The 18,817-nt window shown below is 37.9% G+C and overlaps 1 protein-coding gene and 1 pseudogene across 1 annotated transcript; both read right to left on the reverse strand.

Annotated features, from left to right (window-relative positions):
• Positions 1-1,031: 1,031 nt before the first annotated feature.
• Positions 1,032-6,800, reverse strand: myoz2b (myozenin 2b). The gene is given in 7 exon segments (XM_043250189.1): positions 1,032-2,102; positions 2,666-2,685; positions 2,688-2,851; positions 3,387-3,498; positions 4,552-4,718; positions 5,675-5,787; positions 6,753-6,800. Coding segments are annotated over 6 exon segments (774 nt in total). The 5' UTR covers positions 5,760-5,787; positions 6,753-6,800; the 3' UTR covers positions 1,032-1,876.
• Positions 6,801-12,234: 5,434 nt separating this feature from the next.
• LOC122342937 lies at positions 12,235-13,651 on the reverse strand (annotated as a pseudogene).
• Positions 13,652-18,817: the final 5,166 nt, after the last annotated feature.

Raw genomic sequence — 18,817 nt, forward strand, 5'->3', positions numbered from 1 at the left:
TCACTGCAAGTAGTGTTTGTGCAGTCATGCTATCAGACAAGAGCGCATGCCAGAAGTTTATAGATGGGGCTATTATTTAGTTTTCAAATCAACAAAATAATGCATAAATGAGGTTGGGATAGCAAATAAAGGATACTCTTTACGTTAATATAAAATATAAACAAATATAATATAAAATAATGAATAAATGTATTTAAAGCTGCTGAGTTAGGGTTTGGTTTATGGTTGGTTACATTTAAATGTGCACACATTAGTGTTGTTACCATTTTAAATACTTCTAACGTGTTATAAGACCACGTTAAAATAAAGAAGTATCAGTTTTGTTTGCTGTTCACGGTGTTAGAGGTAGCTATTTATTATTCAATGGCCTTTAAGTATTTTACTGTAAAATAGCTAATGTTTTTCCGTGCACATTTTACTGCCGAGCTCGAAGGAAGCATTTGCTGACTGTCTGGAAGTCTTTGTGTTTACTGTAACTGTAGCACAGAGAGTGTCAAATTCAAGGCTACTTATGACTCCTGTAAATATAGTCAGTGTCAGAGGATATGTCTGTGTGCTGTGCCTCAGATTCTTCCAGAGACGACCTAGGCTCGTTGGAAATACTTGCCTCTACGTGCATTTCTGCAAAACTGGAAAAAACATAGGTTAAAGCTACGTTTAGGTTTGGGATATTTACAACACGATAGAGCATTAATCTTTAGTGACGCTCACTGGATATTTAATTCTGAACGTCCAAAACGTACCTCGAGCAGAATTATAAAAACACTGCAATACTGTACCATCCTTATATAAATGTGCCGCAGTCAGCTGTTAAACGTGTGTTTTGGCGCCACTCTGGACATTTCACTTTGAAAGTACGTGCAGTAAAAGTTGCAGAAATATGCGTAGAGGCACGTTTTTCCAACGAGCCTGGGTTGTTTCTGGATGATGATGATTTACTACGCAGATATATGCTGTGAAAACTCCATTCGAACATTATTAGCACTGGCCATCTATCAAAACGATACAAATTTAATAAATCACCAACGGCAGAAGTTTGAAATAAATATGGATTTTATTTCGACAACGTGTGTACACTATATTTTGAAACTACAAAAGGTCTAACACTGTGAATATAATGATAAACATCAGCAGAAATACAATTTCACAAAACAAATTTTCAGAAATATATATTAATTCTATTTTTTTTTACAGTACAAACGAGATTTCAGGCATTCAGCACATTATATTTACATGGCTTTTTTCACTATTGATCTATCCCTGATCAATTTGTGATTTCAGAATTTTAAACGATTGATTTTTACGGTTATACTGTAAGCTTTGTGAGCGTCCTTAGAATAGAAGAGTGCAAAATATTTCACCACAAAAAAGTTATCAAAAATGAATTGATGCTAACGAACGAAAATGTCTGAGAAAACTGGTAATGTTTCACAGTATAATCATGCATAATGTTAGTGAAAATAACTGCAATATCCTGAATGTATGAATGAATGTACTCATAGTACAATGTATATTTTTATACTTTTATATATGTATTGTTTTGCAAGTTGTACAAAGGCAAAAACGCATTGATCAATAAATAAAGATAGGTGATATAACTAAACACATGTAGCATAATGTGTTACATGGATTTCAACAAAATGTTTCATTCTGATGACAATTATTAATGCTTCCTTGTGTGTTTTTGTTAAATAAAATTCAGTTTTGAGGCATTCCTTACAAAAATGATACGTGGTAACTGCTGTCCCAAGAACGGCAGCTCAAAACTCACTTCAAAGAATACAAAGAATACCAGCACACAAACTAGACATCTACACACACCCTATACCTCAGTCAGGCTCATTGGGATTGGGAAAGAGAAGGGCTTGAATCTGTATTACAGATCGTCAGACTCAGGGATCTCGAAAGGCTCCAAAGAGACAGTGGGTAGAATGAGAGGCGTGCCGTCGGAGATCCAGCCCTGGGCAGTCCTGTTGAAAGTGGGTCGCTTGGCGGCAGCATCCTGGAGCTCAGGGTACCGAGGAGCATTCAAGTCCACTTCTGGAAGCTTAAAAGTAATCCCTCGTGGGGCTTTTTCGAACCCCCCAAATGGTGTAGCCACCCTAAGAAACAGAGATCGATTCGCTTATGTATTTTGTATTGGTTTCTGTTCTTTTCCACACAATGCCAAAAATGTCAGGTTTTACTATCCTTTTGGAAACATATTGGCATTTGGCATAAACAAACACACACATGCGTCATTAAACAGCTTTTAATGTCAAATATGATGACTTTTTAAAACAAACCTTTAAAAAAACTTTTTTTAAAAAATGCTGTTTTATTCTTTTTTATTTTGTACATTTTTATCAATGCCAATTTCAGTAATCAAAGTTCATTGAAATAACTCAGGTATTGACGTATGAATTATTGGTTATATGGAGACTGAGCCTGCACCACCTGTTTATCTCCTCATGATGGTGCTGTGTTGTGCAGATACATTATTGCAGGACTGAATATATCCACTTTGTGCAATAGAGTAACAGTTCACTATGCGTCAAAAATGGTAACCATGCTAACTATCGTTAGTTTATGTGAAAATACGTTGTATTTGATTTTCCTAAAATTAAATGAAACCAAATATACCGGTTTCAGGTTGCAACATTCGACATTAAGAAAAATGCAATACCTATTAAAGCTTTTTGTAGTCAGGTAGTTTCTGTCTTAGGCTCAGGCACTGGCAGCTGAATTTTAAGTGTGTCGGCCAGCGTGGGGTCATTGATGATGGCCTCTTCCCAGGGGGAGTGATAGGATTTTGGCATAGCTGTGGCGTTGAACCTCTCTGGAGGAATGTTTGCCAGTGGACCTCCATATCCTGCGAAAAACAACAGTTTGCTGCATATGTTTCATGATTATCAAAATCAGCATGCATTTATTGAACATTGACAGAAAGAAAGCAAACACATACAGGACCTTTTTAACCCATTTAAAGTCACTCAGAGTGATTCACCCAGCCAGAAATAGAAGGTGAGTTGGGGGTGGCATGTGCTGTCGCTATCATATTCTCTCTTCAATCTCTCTGACTCCACCGCACTTACTCTTTCACAGATGATACAAGAGGCTTTGTAAGCATCTTACAAGCTCGACGGGGTGGATAACAAGAGTAACGCATGAGCAGTGCAATCCTCCTGACTCAGCCACCATTGACACGCGTTAAGAATCTATATAAACCACGCTATTCAAACTCTTAAAATCAAGCAGTTTTGGAATAAAAGTAGTTCTAAAACAATATTTTACTTCATGTTTCTTTGCAATTATTTAATGGCGATTCATTTAATAGCAATTTCTTAGTGAAAATAGTTTCAATGTCATTTTTTTGTGTAGTATAATCAGCGTTGATTCTGACATACCTGGTGCAATGTCCTGAGGGTTTGCTGGGTTTCTGGGATCCGGCGTGTTTGGGGGCGTTTTTGACCCAACTCCTTTATTCGCTGAGTTTTCTTCATTGGCTTGATTTTCGTTCTAAAATGAAATGTCAGTTACAACTTTGACACACCTACGGCCTCGTTGCGCGTGCGTGACAAAGCGTAAAAATAAAAACTACAAACTATTTTATGAATGATTTCAGATTGTGAACAAAGTGGCCTGAAAGCTCCACTGTTAAACTGATGCGGAGAAAGCACAATATATTCTCCAATAAGGCAGAGGGGGGGTAAACTGAGCCGCGTCTGACTCACATTAATCTCTTTTCACACATTGCTTGATTCCCACAAAGTGCACTTCTGTGTTTAAAGTAGTCCGTTCTATCACTCCACGTTAAAAATATTAAACCAAAAGAAGGTCAACAGGATTAGGGTCAACACCAACACCTAACAAAATGGTTAGGATGTCGATCCGTCCAGATGTCAGACCATGTCCTTGAACGAAATCATTATTTCAAGAGCACGTTCACTACTGTAGTGCCACAGCTCTGCCGTTCTTTTTTAATGATTAAAACGTAATTTGTGATCGATTTAAAATAATTGACTTGCTCTATTCAAGAGATACGGTGGTTTCTTGCATATTCGTTTCATCACGTACACTTTTACAGTTGTATATAGTTACAGTGTACGTTATAAATCCTTTAGGTTGAAATATATTAACAAGCTGTCGCTTATGTAGAAATGCATTTCGGTACACAGCGGAGAACGAGCGTACACTCGGACACTTGAACGGTGATAAATGAAGTGAGTTGTCGTGGGCGCGCATTTCAGCGCTGACCCTAAAGAAGGCACACTGGGAAGGACAAGGGCACGTGGCATTTGCTATCTTCCATGTGTGGCTGCCATTCATTCAGCCGAGCACATGTTTGCTTCACAAAGTAACCACACACATAGCAGCAAGTCACAATTATATAACAGAATAGTTGGTGACAAGATCAACATCAAGTTGGATATCTGAGCTCACGTCAGATAAGTTAGAAACGATGGGTATTATTCGTGCCACAATATGTGTCACATTTGCATCTTTGATGCGATACAAACAAAAAGACTTCTGTTGTGGATGCGGGTTCAAGTCAGTGCAGATGCTACTTACGTTAAACATGGCATTGGCTTCATTCTGAATGCTTTCAAACGTGTATTTCTCTGATCTCCGCTGTCTCATCTTAAAAAGACGTGACCCTCGGTTTGACAAGAGAGACAGCTCCTCCAGCATGATGTCCTTTGGAGTGGAAAGTTTCTTTCCCAGGTCCATAGTAAAACCTGCATTATTATCACACGATTTTTTTGTTATTACAAAATAATTTAACAGGTCCATTTATAAAACCTTGGGCGATGCTTTGCATAATTTGCATAGTAATATCGTGGCTCGTGACTATTGATATTTAATGATGACGATATATCGTGTAATAATGTTTGTTAATACTAATATGAAAGTTATTATGAAGTGAACATTTAGACGCTTCATATGATCCGTATTTGTGCATATTTTATATCGGCATATGTAGGTGTCATTTATTCAAACAATATATCATGATATGAAAAAATAAAATAAAATACATAAGGTTGTACTCTGGATGTTAGATCCACACATTCTATGAAAAGTCACATGAAAGATCATTCAACCTTAATGGAAACTGGTGAATTCATTATTAAAAGGTTAGATTTGATGGTTATGAAAAGTTTTATTAAAGGAAATCATATAAGGTGCATGCCATGCCGCTGCAGCAGGAGCTTTTCAGCCATACTGATGATGTTATCCTGAACATTTCACAATGATTCCAAACATAACTTGATCATTTAAATAGAAAGCGTTCCTTTTGCCTGTCATTATTTTTTTACTGTTGATGTAGCGATATGAAATGTCTAGCGTTAATCAAATTGTACTTGTGACGATATAACGTGAGAACTGTAAAGGTTCAGGATTTTCTCTCTCCTTTTGTTCTCCGCGGTCTTTATTCTGTTCTCATTTCGGCTCCAGCACAGCTGTCCTACCCCATCCTCCCAACTTTAGCCTTTGCAGAAATAGCCTGTGACAATGACAGAGTGAATCCACTGCTACAGGCAGCAGAGCATTATTTATGGCCAGAACGAGGCAGTGGCCCTGAACCACATTCTAAACGTTGGTGTTTCTGTCTGTGATTGGCAGCTAGGTTCAGTGCTGTGCTCTGTATTCGTTCAGTGCTGATCTGAGAGCAGGTTTTGGTAGAAGGTTATACCGTTGGCGCCACCATGGACCTCGTGGCAAAGGGCAGCTGCCTGCTTCTTCCTCTCACGCACTGAAAGAGTGCTGAACTGTGACATGTTGGTTTAAAAGAGAATCCCAGTAGTGCTGCAATACATAAAGGACACAGATACGTGTAGTAGAAGTATCTAAATTCAATTTAGAGGATAATGTGATGAAAAGGCTGAAAAAATTATACAATAAGGATATAGATTGATTTGTTTATAGTTATAACTACATGTTTTATGGTTTTATTACATGCGATGAATTCAACTGAAATAAAATACATTTTGCGTATAAATATTTTTCTTTTATTTATGTATTCTATATTAATTTTTTTCTCATTTAGGAATTCTGTGTAAATCTGTTGAGGGTGGCTATATAGTATAGGTATATAGTTTTATATAGTATAGGTATAACTCTCATTAAAGTGCAGAGGTGAAACTTACCTGAACACAAGCCAGCGCTTTAAACAGAGCAAGATGTCATATGTCATGAAGTGATATAAATCACGGTTATGCATGAGCTGGTGACTGAACATTGTGTCCAGGGGGTAGACTGGGTTACAGACACTGATCAAAGCCAAAAGAAACTTTCTTGGCACACTTTGCAAAGGCCTTGCCATTCAATTCCTTACTTGCTGCTCGCATTGAAAAGTTTAAAAAGATCAATCTCAGAATTCTCTCTTTGTGAGCAGCAGGGTGCTTAAACTGATTGGTGCATGTAAAACTACTAATACATATATATATTTCTATTTGCATGCTTTATATTGCTGTGATGCTCAGAAAATTAAGTAATATGTCATGCGGTTTTACGATTCAGAAAGCAATTCCTAAACATGTCTGTTCATTTGTTAGGGCTTCCGTTTTAGTTCGTTCTATTATCATGTGCACACTTATCCAACATCAGTCTTCTAAGAAAGCCGTGTAAGATACATCTCTCTCTATGTTTTGTTACCGCGGTTTAAGTGTCAGAACCGTCCACAAAACACAACCCCAGCAGCGTTATAACACATGTCCGTTATCATTATGTCCACACTGCACACAGTCTCTCAAGGAAGGCCGTCTTCTTACCTGTTGGATCTGCGTGTGTCTTGAGTTCTACCTGTACAAAGGAAGAGGGTCACTTTAGGTAGATCGATCCGGCCTGATTTGTCTTTGTCTGGTACTCTGTTCTTGACTTGCACTGGGGGTGGGGGTGTGTGCAGGGTGTTAGTGGAACGCCAGCTTACATCAATAGGCTAATTTTAGCTGTGTTCAGCACTCAAACCTCTCACAATGGTATAAGTCGGTATGGAGGGGAAGGGAGGAGAACTGTATGCATGGGAATAAAGTGTACAAAGTCACTTTTTGTGTGTGTGTGCAAAAGGTGATGGGGGTTTTAGTCTGTGTAATTGTTAGCTCCAGAGGCTGGGAGTTTCTTGATTGTCATTTATAGCAGGCCTTCCAGAAGTATGAAGATCCTGATACTGCATTGTTACATAACACATCACCTTATAGGACTCAGCACTGAGATGTTTGCCTGCTCCAGAGAAAATCCAATAAGGTCCGATCTATTTTACTATTTTATCGTCTGTAAAAAGATCTGATAGAATCAAATGTTATAGTAGCAACTTTGAAAATGGAACATAACAGCATTTTTGGTCATTGTCAAACTCTATTTATTGAACAGGTTGATACATTCAGATCGTTTGTGATCAGTTCGGATTTTAAAAGTATCATTGTGTACATTACGGTTTTCTAAAACAAGATCCTTTAAACAATGTGCATATTTGGATGAAGTTACAAATAAATTTTAACATGAAAATGAAATATTTCATTTTGGCATTTCAAATTACACATAACATTTTCACAGGCATTGATGCATTTTTCTATGATCTGCAGCCTATCCATGATGAAGATCTGCACAATCAAATATCTCAATATGTCTTCAAATCAACCAGAAACTATTATATAAGCACGCAAGTTAAACACAAAAACTATCAGAGATATGATCAAAGATTAAGAACAACACAGTGAAAGCATTGTACTTATATGACGCTAGACATGAAAGTTGGTGATTCATGAAAAAAGACATTTAAATGTTATTCTGGAAAACTTGACATTACTTGGCCATGTTTTAATGGGTGATATATATTGCATCAGTAGTTCAGAATAATCATTGAAATGACTAAAGAGATTAATTGTACTTTGTTATATAATTAAAACTAATCTAATCTAAGGCTCCCTAGACATTCTTTTTCTCATATATAATGTAAAATATGTTATATATGTTATATATATATATATAAATACACTATGCGTGCACTCACAAATAATCTCAAAAAAGTGATCTAAGCGCAAAGCAAGATGATTTAAACTTCTTAAGGTTATTTAATAGTATTAATATATTAGATTTATTTTATAAAATATTAAATTTTTTGTAATGTAAGGTCTCTTCTGCTCATCAAAGCTGTATTTATTTGATCAAAATACAGAAAAAAACAGCAATATTGTGAAATATCACTGTAATTTACTTTTTAATTTCTTTGTTAACTATCATAATTTCTTCAGGATTCTTTGATGAATGAAAAGTTAAAAAGAACAGCATTGATTTAAATCTATTGTATCAATATACACTACTATTCAAAGGTTTGAGGTCAGTCAAGTTGTTTTAAGACCCTAACCTAACCTAACCTAAGACTAAAGAAAATCAGCTGATCCCAAACTTTTAAATGATAGTCTACTTTAAATGCTAGAATATTATAACATAATATAAAATTATGACATAATGTATGCACCACTAAACTTTAACCTGAACATTTTTTAACAGCCCTTTTTTGTAATATTCATACACCATGATATACTATAATTTAATTTGATCACTCTGAATATTTAATTACAGTTTCCAACTGACTCTATGCAGTTGCGGACAGTTTGAGTGAAGTGTGAAATTTGTGGGCAGAGAAGTACCCCTGCTGTACCTGCCGCTGGTCACCAGAGGCTGCGCGGGACGGAAGGAGGCCCGGATACTGCTTCTTTCGGCACTGAAGAAAAGCTGTTGGTTGGGGATGTAACAGCTGTTACAGGCTCCATCTCCTGCGGGCCACCAACAGCCTCGTAGAAAGTCTTTCCTCCATTCTGCCGGTGTTTGTGGTAATGATTTTCTAGGAGTAGCTGAAATTTTGGACTCATCAGGACCAAAGAGGCTTTGAGGAACTTCATCTACAGAGGAGAGCGTTTCTTGGGGGCTGTTCCACCCATGAATATTGCCTGTTCAGTGACTGACGTGTTGAATAGACACCGGAGTGGACACAGGGGCGGGAGACACGGAGGACAGTCTCTGGGGAAGTCCATGACCCGGCTCTTGCTGAATGCCTACACAGACAAAGAAGATCAATTATGCACAAGTTAATAATCACAAATTTTAGTTTGTAGCAAAAAACCAACTATTGTTACTTCTGTATTTCTTACAGCGCTTTTCACAGCAAACAAATAAATGAAAGCATGCGTTTTGACTGCCCTCTTCTGGACTGTGTGTGTAAATGCTATTAAAGGCGATGCTAATTTTTGGTTGAGGGAGGTCAGGGTTGGTTGGCAGCGGATTAATTCTGGGTCATATTTAGATACTGTCAAAATATTTTTTGGAGTGGGTGCACTTTTCAAGCTTACTGAGTCTCTGAAGGCATGAAAGTTAGAGATTGCCTGGTAAACATATAGATAGATACATATTCAATGTACAATAAGTGAGTAGTACACCCTCTAAGACCCTAAAAACAATTACTCTTTACATAAAAGATATTCTAAAAGGTTTGGGATATAAATTTCCAACAAGTCTGCTCAATCAATTACTAAAGAAGAACATCAAAGTATTCACATTATCTTCCTTGAAAGTTACCAAAAATGTTTTTGCTAGTGCTATAATGCTTATAGTGTTGGTGTAGGTTTAAGGCAGTTTTTAAGGTCTTTTTTTTTAAGGAAAGCAAAACATGATTTGCAACCACTTTCCTTAAAAGAATTCCTTAATTATTTTTTTCAGTGTAATTCCCTGACAGTTAAATCACATTTTGTGATAAATGATTTTTTTGTTAGAGAAAGAGCAGGAGAATACCATGCAAGTGTCTCAGAGTCAGCCAAAGTCTAAAGAAAAGAGTGACATGACATAGTAATATACAGCCAGCAGAAGTGACAAACGTGTCTGTTGTCACCTGGAATTACCTACTGTATAGCCAATGCACAATAAACTGATTTATTCTTTTCCAGGGCCCATATTTACAAAAATACAGACTACTGAAGAATTCATATGCGGATAAAATCAATCATTTGATCAAATCAATCATTTCGGATCTAAACTGTTCTGGCGTTATTGAGTGGAGGCATAGAAAAGTGTTTGGTTCTTACAGTTTAGTGGCAGAAAGTTTTTGTATAGTGGCATGATTGCTGAGTTGTGGATTATCAGTGGCGTCTGTGTGATGAAACAGGAGATGCTAGACTCTCAAAAATAAGGGTGCAAAAACTGTCAAAAGGTACCACTCCAGTGAGTGTACCCTCTTCTCATTCCCTGAGTTATTGGCCATTTTCCACATGGCAACAACGATATGCATTCTTCTGACGTAAAAATCCTTTATTCGTGTATTTCACCCACAGATTGAAGCAAGCACTCTCCATTAAAGAACAAAGCATTTCATCGTGAGCTTGCACATTGATTGCCAAGAAAGACTGAGTTTAAACAATTTTGTCTAAAAAGTAATTTTTATACTCTCTCAGTTCCAGGAAGGTGTGGGAACTTAATTGAAGAGGAAAATGAGGTCAAATCATAGAGTTCTTAAGTTCTTGAGTCATTTGCACTGCAGTGTCGTCATTAAAAGTCTGTTTGGTGTTGAGTTGGGGGTGAGATAAGTTAACACTTACCACTGGTTAGAGGCACCTGACTAGCTAAGGAAGACCGAGTAAGATCAGATGGCTAAGTAAGTGAGGTGTCTTAATAGAGGTTTGTGTGTTTCAAACACAGCGGAGCAAGAGCTATTTTTAAAATGAGTTATGTGCAGGTTTAGAAAACCAGAGCCACAGCCCACTGCAAGCTACCCATAGTATACCAACAACCTGTAAAGAACAAAATGAATCAGACAGAATATAACACTGTTCAAAATAATGCTATATCAATGGGGAAATCTATCATTTAGGTTTGTTTTAAATTATGTATATTTGTTGACCCAGTATAGTGCGTGTATTTTTAATACACTGAAGGAAAATATTATGCTTTTTTTCATTTGTGGACTGATCTTTGCAGACCATAACCGGATAGAAAGCAAGAGAGTAACATGACGGAAATTCCAGAAAGAGAACACTGGGAAACATTTGGCAAGCAATTAGAGAGGATGAGAAAGCACTGGAAAGCAAAGAGAAGTGCACAGAAAGCATTAAGTGAAACAAGGCCAGTGGAAACATTATATTAAAACAGAATAAACTAGGAAGTACAATAGTTTTGAAATGACAAGAGGAAACAACAGGAAGTAACTTAATTCATAATAATAATATCCAGATTAACAAATAAAATGTGCTAAAGTATTCATTGTACACCCATTTTTTGTTCACTGTATCTGAACAGCAGTGTCTGCTGAATGCATAACTATTTTAATTTGAAACTATATATATAAACACAAAGAATTCTCAATTTGCATTATTAGATTGACTTCAAATGTCCACAAAAAGTCTTAAAATACGTTGTTTTGTAGGACACTTGGCATAATGTGGTAAAATTGTTGTATTATTAATATGAAACATATCACAAGTAAAACTGAAACTAATAAAATAAATCCATCTAATTTATGAATGCTACAGTACAACTAGTATATATTGTTTGAAATTCTAATCTTGAGCCATTTAAAGGGTTATGAATTTAGAGTTGATTGTACTATAAAATAAAACTTTTCTTAACAAAACAGCAAAAACAGCACTTTGCACAGATCTGCCCAGACATATTGTTTTGAATGTACTATTCAATTACTATTGCAAAATTACTGTTTCCATTTCTTGCCTCCAGTGTTTGACATTTTGGCTGAAAACTTTGGTTTTGGAGCCACTGGTAATGCACATCGTGAAGCATTTTCATTATGCACCGGGTAAAGAAGACCCTACAGACATTGCCCCCAGAGATATCAGGAGGAAGGAAGTTTGAGATGCCTTTGTTTCTGAGGCCATCATGCATGTAAGTAGTTTTTTCCCATGTAACTTTTTGGAACAATGGGTTGCTTCGTTTGATGTGGACTGTAGATGAACAAATGGGTAAGGACCCACCTCTCCAGTGCCTTTAGATGGATTTTGCCAACTGACTGCAAGCTATTTGGGGAGGGGGAGAATGCTGTAGAGGGCTCATAAGCAAGGGACTGGAAACTGGTAGGGGTTTAAAACGAAGTTTGTTTAGACTCTGTAGGGCTTCCCTTGGCCTCTGGAGTGGGTTGTGAGTATGAAAAGCAGGAATTCAACTGGTAGGGCTGATGTTTCACTGACATCAGAAACATTGAGATGCTTGGGTGGGATTCTTCTTCTCCTTGTTTGCTTTAGACTTAATTTTGGACTAGTTGCAGGAGGGTTGCTTAACTGCTGCAAAGGGGATAAAAGGGGATAAAATGGGATTATAGGAGACTGGAGGTGGGGGGCACGGACATTAGAAGAGTATTTCAAGTGCTTGCGCATCGAAAATGTGTGGCGATGAGGTCTAGGTTTGTTGGCTCTCACAGTCTCATACCGTCGACCACAAATTTTTCCATACGGGACTGTCTTGAGCAAACAGTTCAGCTCTTTTTCCTTTAAGTTCAGTCCTTCAGAAGCACCTGCATCTGATGAATACCCTTTAGAGGAGAAGATGATGGAGCCTTAGATCCTGGAAAGCATGTGCTCAGGTGTTGGGGTGGGCAGGAAGCAACGAGTTCACGATCCTTGATCTAACCCGTGATGTTTTAGACTGGGAGGAGGGACCAGCCACGAAGTGAATCTGGTGTCGCGCATTCTGTCTGAGTCCAGGATGGTTGAGGCAGATCTGGAACCCAAGCAGGTGGTGGCTCCTGTGGTATTGGCTGAGATGACAATGGAAGCCAGGCTTTTCAGGAGACTGCTTTGGTGGAGTTTGTTGGGGTACTGCCTGCACCAGGGTGTTCCCCCCATAGCTGGGACAAGGGACTCTGATTCATGGGACGACGCTCTGCAGACCAAGGAGGTGAGCTAGGTTTATGGCAGGTTTGGAGCGCAGGACAGGTGGAGGATTTTTCTGTTTGATCTTTGGAGCTTGCACTAAATTGCACGCTGCACCCAGACTTGAAAAAATCTTCTTCTGGAAATGACTCTGTTAAGGACTTCTGATCTCTCCTTTTTTCTGAAGCAGAGGCATCTCTTTGGAGTCTGACTTCACTCCTCTTCTTTTAGCTTCTGGCAAGATCCCTGTTTTAATTGCAGGTATATGCAATCGTTCATCCACGTGGCATACTAATTATGTCTGATGTTGGGGACCAAACCTGTGGGGTTGTGTTTACTGGAACAGGAACCTTGAATATATTTTCAGGTTTCTTAGATGTTGGAGCTTGAGACACTGCTTACTGGTGAAAAAAGTTTTTCTGTCCTTGATTGTGACCACCCAGAAAGGGCTTAGTAGTTCTGTTTGGAGACAAGGGATCTGGAAACAGTCGAACCTTTTGATATGAATCCAGACCATTCAAACCATTTGCAGATTGTGTGTAGCATCTGTTGCTGAAATGGATGATCTTGATACTGTTATTTGTTGCCTTAGAATAGATATCTTGTGGGGCTTAGGCTTCTTCCAGCGGAAGGAGACTTTACAGTTTCACCTTCTGGCTCAAAAACTGCATCCACTGGTATGCCTTTTCGCTCTCATTTCCTCTTGTTCTGCGGAAAGCTCATCCATCCTTTGGCGCCTCTGGGCAAACATCAAGACCCCCTTTCCTTTCGTCTGTGGAAGATGCTCCATTGTTTCCAAGTTTGACTTAGTCACATACTTCTGAAATTCTGTTGTAGCTTAAATCAGTCACGTGGTATTAAAAAATGAATATTCTTCCCCTCAGAATCAGTGGAAATCTGTTCAGACTTTGTAAATTAGTGCAACAAAGTACAATCTCATTCTCTTCCTAAAATCTGTCTTTGAGAAGCCGTACCACAGCTAACCAGCATGAACCTTCTGACCCCTTTTGACACCCTTCTTTCTGGGGCAGCAAAATGCAAAAGTGTTATGTTTACATTTAGAGTTGGCTTTTCCGCTGTCTCACTGACTGTGCCCTCACTCCATCTTAGTCCTATGAAAGACAAATTAGAACAAGAAAATAGAAAATGGCATAAGAGTTATATAGGAATGGAATTAAATAAATACAATACAAAACAAATTATTTAGAAATTGACCAGATTCATTACACTGATAACCTAATGCTACATGGGCATCCACGTGCACCTTAAATTTTAAACAGGTCACCTCACAATAACTAAGCATAAAATAGCATTATCAAGCAATTTTGGTATTATATCATTTTACACACTGGAATTTCAGCAATAATATTTAAACTAAGCTAAGCAACATCTTCTGTTAGTTTATTAACCATACACTTGTCTTCATATTTTAATAAAAACATAACAAGACAAGCCACAGTAGAACATTGGTAGCTGGGTTAGTTAAAACACATTACATGCTTTAATCATTTTAATTTACTTTTAAGATAAAATTCTACTAATCTGCTAATAATTAACATCAAAACACACCAACCACATGAATTATATCCAGAGCACTCTGACAAACTGAAAGCTTTTTGAGTGAACGTTGCGAGAAGGTTATAAAACCCTTTGGCTAAAGTGGGTATCTGTGCAAACTGTCAGTGCTCGGTGGTGGGACGACAGGACTGTGAAGACACACAGAGAGAGAGAGCCGAGAGAGGTGGTGTCCACTGTTTAACGAGTCAGGTCTCATCACCAAGAGATCATATGACAAATCTCTACTATTGACACACATGCTGGCCACCTATCAAACCAGTGGCTAAAACAGTAGTACAGGGGCACACACTTTTATTTAGATAACTCTCTCAAATACTAGTTTTAGCATTTGGCTTTGCCTCATCCATCTTAAACCATTACTTGTATTGGCAATTTTTTATTTTCTAATAATTGCTATTTTACTAATGCTGATAATATCAATGCCATTCTGTAATTAAACATATTAAACCAGCTATTAGACAAAACTTAACAATCCTTGCTGGCTTTTACAGCCTGTAAGTAAATTTTATGCAAGATTTACAACATGCTGGATATATTGAGAGAATGCATTACCCAGTACAACAATAGAAAACCTATTTCTGGAATTGATTTTGGGTTATTTCTGTCCAGACACTCTAGCTTCATCAAGGGACATGCTCGCATAGTAACTGTAACAGATAATTACTGGAATCTTAAATAAAGTCCTTCTTAATTATATTTTGTTTCATATGTATATTTCAAATTGCTATAATTCACCATTTTAGAGTATAAAGGATTAAGTATATATAATGTATTTAGCATTTATACGCATTCTAATCTACATTGCATTCCTTTTATTAGACAGAATGATAATAGTACATTACCCCAGCCATCACTGAAGAAGAGGTAAAAAACAGACCAGATCTAGACAAAGACAGCCACTGAAGGACAGATTTGGAAGGTTTTGTCTTACATTATATGTCTTGCAGCGTCTGCTGGAGTCTGATCAGTTCTGTCCAAAGGCAGTACCCCCTCACTCTGCCTGCTCACCCCCTGAACGAATTCCATGACACAACACCTCTCTCTCCTCCTTCTCCTCCGTCTCCTCCTCTTCTTACCTGCCTTTTCCTTTTCACTTCCCAAGACATTAAAACGTTCTGCTTCGAATTCTATTTTGAACCTGTCTTATGGAAGCATTCTTAATCACTGGACTCTTTTCCTCTTTGCATTCAGATATAGGAGACAGGCATTTATTGGATCAGTCATTTCTGGCCAGAGAATGGGAGTTGCCTCTCATCCTAGAGAAGTTGGTGAATCTGATCTGGTGTCAAACATCACACTGATAGAGACTGTATTTTTAGTGACCACCGATGCTTGGTGGTGCTAGTGATGTTTGATAACACTTTCTATTTCTGAATGGAAATGAAAGATGTGGCAGAGCTACCTGACATAAATCCATGTGTCCAATAGAACTGAGTCTGAGGCCATTCAAAACAAAATTCTATAAAGCACAAATAACTAATAAAAATAGTGCTGGTGTCCGGCAGAAATACTGGCCTTCCATTAAAGATAGCTGTTTCTGATAGTTATGTTTGACCCATGTTAAGTGTAATGGATCTGGAATATGGTCACATAAAATAAAGCATCAATATGCGTTTTAAGTACTAATAAACAGCTAGTAATGTACACCACGAAGATCAAAGCTGTGTAATTCAGCATGCATCAATACGATGGCTAACACAATCCTTGTTAACCCAGACCACAGACTAAAGCCTCCCAATAAATTATGATTATAAATAAAAAAAAACATACTGACTTGGTATTGACTAAACTGCGAAACCCCAAAATGATGCTACGTGTATTTGGTGGTTGGTGAAGGGACAGGTAGGTCTAATGAAGTAATTCATTCCCTCTTCCTCAATGAGGAGTCTTTAGTACCGTCTGGAAAGCAGTCAGCTCCTGTTCTCTCTAGAAGGAATGTATTCACTGTTTGTGTCTAAATTAAACTGCAATTTTGTCCTGGAAGCCAAACACACAACATTGTGGTATTATTTCCATATTGTGTTAACTCAGGCCATATTTACCTTCCTGCGTGATAGTTCTCAGAAAGTCTCATTTACCATTTATGTCTCAATATATATCTGACATGGACCAGAGATAAAAGAATACGAATGGGGAAAATCTAATTATACAGTTGATTAGCACAGTTTTCACCACCTGATCATTTACTTCCATATAATGATGTACTGAATTTGTGTACGGTCCATAAAATTAATTAAGCTTATTGTCTTTTATACACAGCAACATTAATCGCGGGTGTTGTTTGTATGCCAGCCTCTATATTCAGATAATAAGCCCAGTCTGCAGGAAGCAGAGATGGCACATGCGATAGTTACCATACAGTACATGTCATGTGACAAAAAACGCGACGTCATTCTGTATCTCTGACAGACAGCTGTTTTGGCATCAGTTTATTCGCTGACCCTTTGTGCTTTTATTTGACAGGACGCCTGTGACCAAGTAAATATTTCAGCCTGACAAAATGGCTTTGATATGCGATGATCCACGTCTGATGCTTTGTTTCATCTCTTACGAACCCCAGGGCCACTGCTATTGGATACTCGTCATCTATTCGCATATCAAATGAAGATATTTAACACAACAGGTTTTATACACAACAAAACAAGGAGAAACATTGTGGAGCGCCAACCCATTTTGTACCACATCAGAAAAAAAAGAAATGCAACACTATGGTTCAAAAGTTTAGGGTCCAATGGTTTTTTTTCTTCTCTTCACTGTAATGTAGATAAAGCAGTCTCCATGCAATAACTATTCAGAAGTTCTGGAATTGTAGTGGTTTTATAGGGCCTAGTAAAGATAGTCATCAAGAAATGTATTCTGAGTCGATGATTCTATCCTTGCCTGTCTCAATTCGACGTGATCTAAATATTGATTATTAAACGCCATTTTCTAAATAAAATATTTGTTCTATGTAAATAGGGCTACCAGTTTCTCACCTCTCACGCCACACAGAAAAATCTCCCACCTGTTTCTTTTTCTTTCTTACTTTTATTTCTATTTATTTGTTAGGGTGATTTTAAAAAACTCAGATATTTCATCATTATCAGAATGATTTAGTGTGGCAATAAATGTACATATCACAATGTAAACTTGTAACAAAAAGTGTAAATTATTTGTGAATAGTTATGGGAGACTCCCTCCCAGCCTCCTTGCAAGGAAAGTCTATGCCAGGGGACTTGAAGTGGAGATTAGTCCAATAGTCGAACCAGGAGGAACAATGCTGACTTTCATCCTTAAGGTGGAACGCTGGACCAGCTCTATACCTCTTGGGGTGCTGGGGTTTCCTGGGAGTTTGCCCAACCAGTCTTTGTGTGTACTTTGTGGATTTGGAGAAGGCATTCGTGGGTTCCTCACGATTTCTACCAGCAGGAAGTGCTCTGGTAAAGGGCCCGTTGCTAAAGGCTGTCCTGGTCCCTGTGAGGTGGGTGCACAGGAAGCTTGGTTGTGTTTGTGAACTTGTTCCTAGTGCATGTTGGACTCCTTGAGCTGCCCTTTATCACTGGTCCTGTTCATTTATTTTTATGGTGATTTCTAGACATGTCTGGTCGCTGTTCCAGTGTGTCTTGAATAAAAGGCTGGGCTGCCAGAGCGAAGCTCTCCATTCTCCAGTCGATCTTGTTCCTCTCTCACCTATGGTCGCAGGCTTTGGGGTCATGACCAGAGAATAAGATCCCGGATACTGAGCGGCCAGGCTAGGTTTCCCTCCCGGCTGGACTGCTCCCTTAGAGATAGGGTGGGGGGACTGATCACTCAGGAGAGGAGCTCAGGTACAGAAACAACTGCTATAAAATAAGAACATTTCTCTCTACTAAATAATATTTTAATCCTTCGATGTCATTTCGTAATAACTTTATCTCGTGGATCTCTGGGGATTCTTATGGTCCTGACTTTCACTGGATTTACTGAATTACTAATCCTGGGGTGAAGATTAAAAATAGTCCGAAATCAAACATATTGTGTTTGCTTCAGCAGGCATCTTAATTTGTTGTAAGATTTATTGAATTATTTTATCACAAGAGAAAACACTTACAATAAACAATGTCAAACTGTAAATGTTACATTTTGAAAATTACCACTAAAACCTTATCATTCCTCTGAAACAACAGTCACATTATCCAAATATCAGAAAAAATCACACATAAAAATGACTTTGGACAGCACTCATTTATACAAACCACTGGAAATGCATCGTTTACTGATACACCTCATCATCATTGCCAGGACTGTGATGTTTTGCACCTCATCTTTTTAATTTCAGATCTTCCAAAAATTATATCTACTGATAAAGCAGAATGAACAAAGAACACTATTTTGCCAATGACACCTGTGCAGACCTCCTGCCTGAAAGAGAG

Source organism: Puntigrus tetrazona, chromosome 1 (assembly GCF_018831695.1).
Source record: "Puntigrus tetrazona isolate hp1 chromosome 1, ASM1883169v1, whole genome shotgun sequence".
NCBI lineage: Eukaryota > Metazoa > Chordata > Actinopteri > Cypriniformes > Cyprinidae > Puntigrus > Puntigrus tetrazona.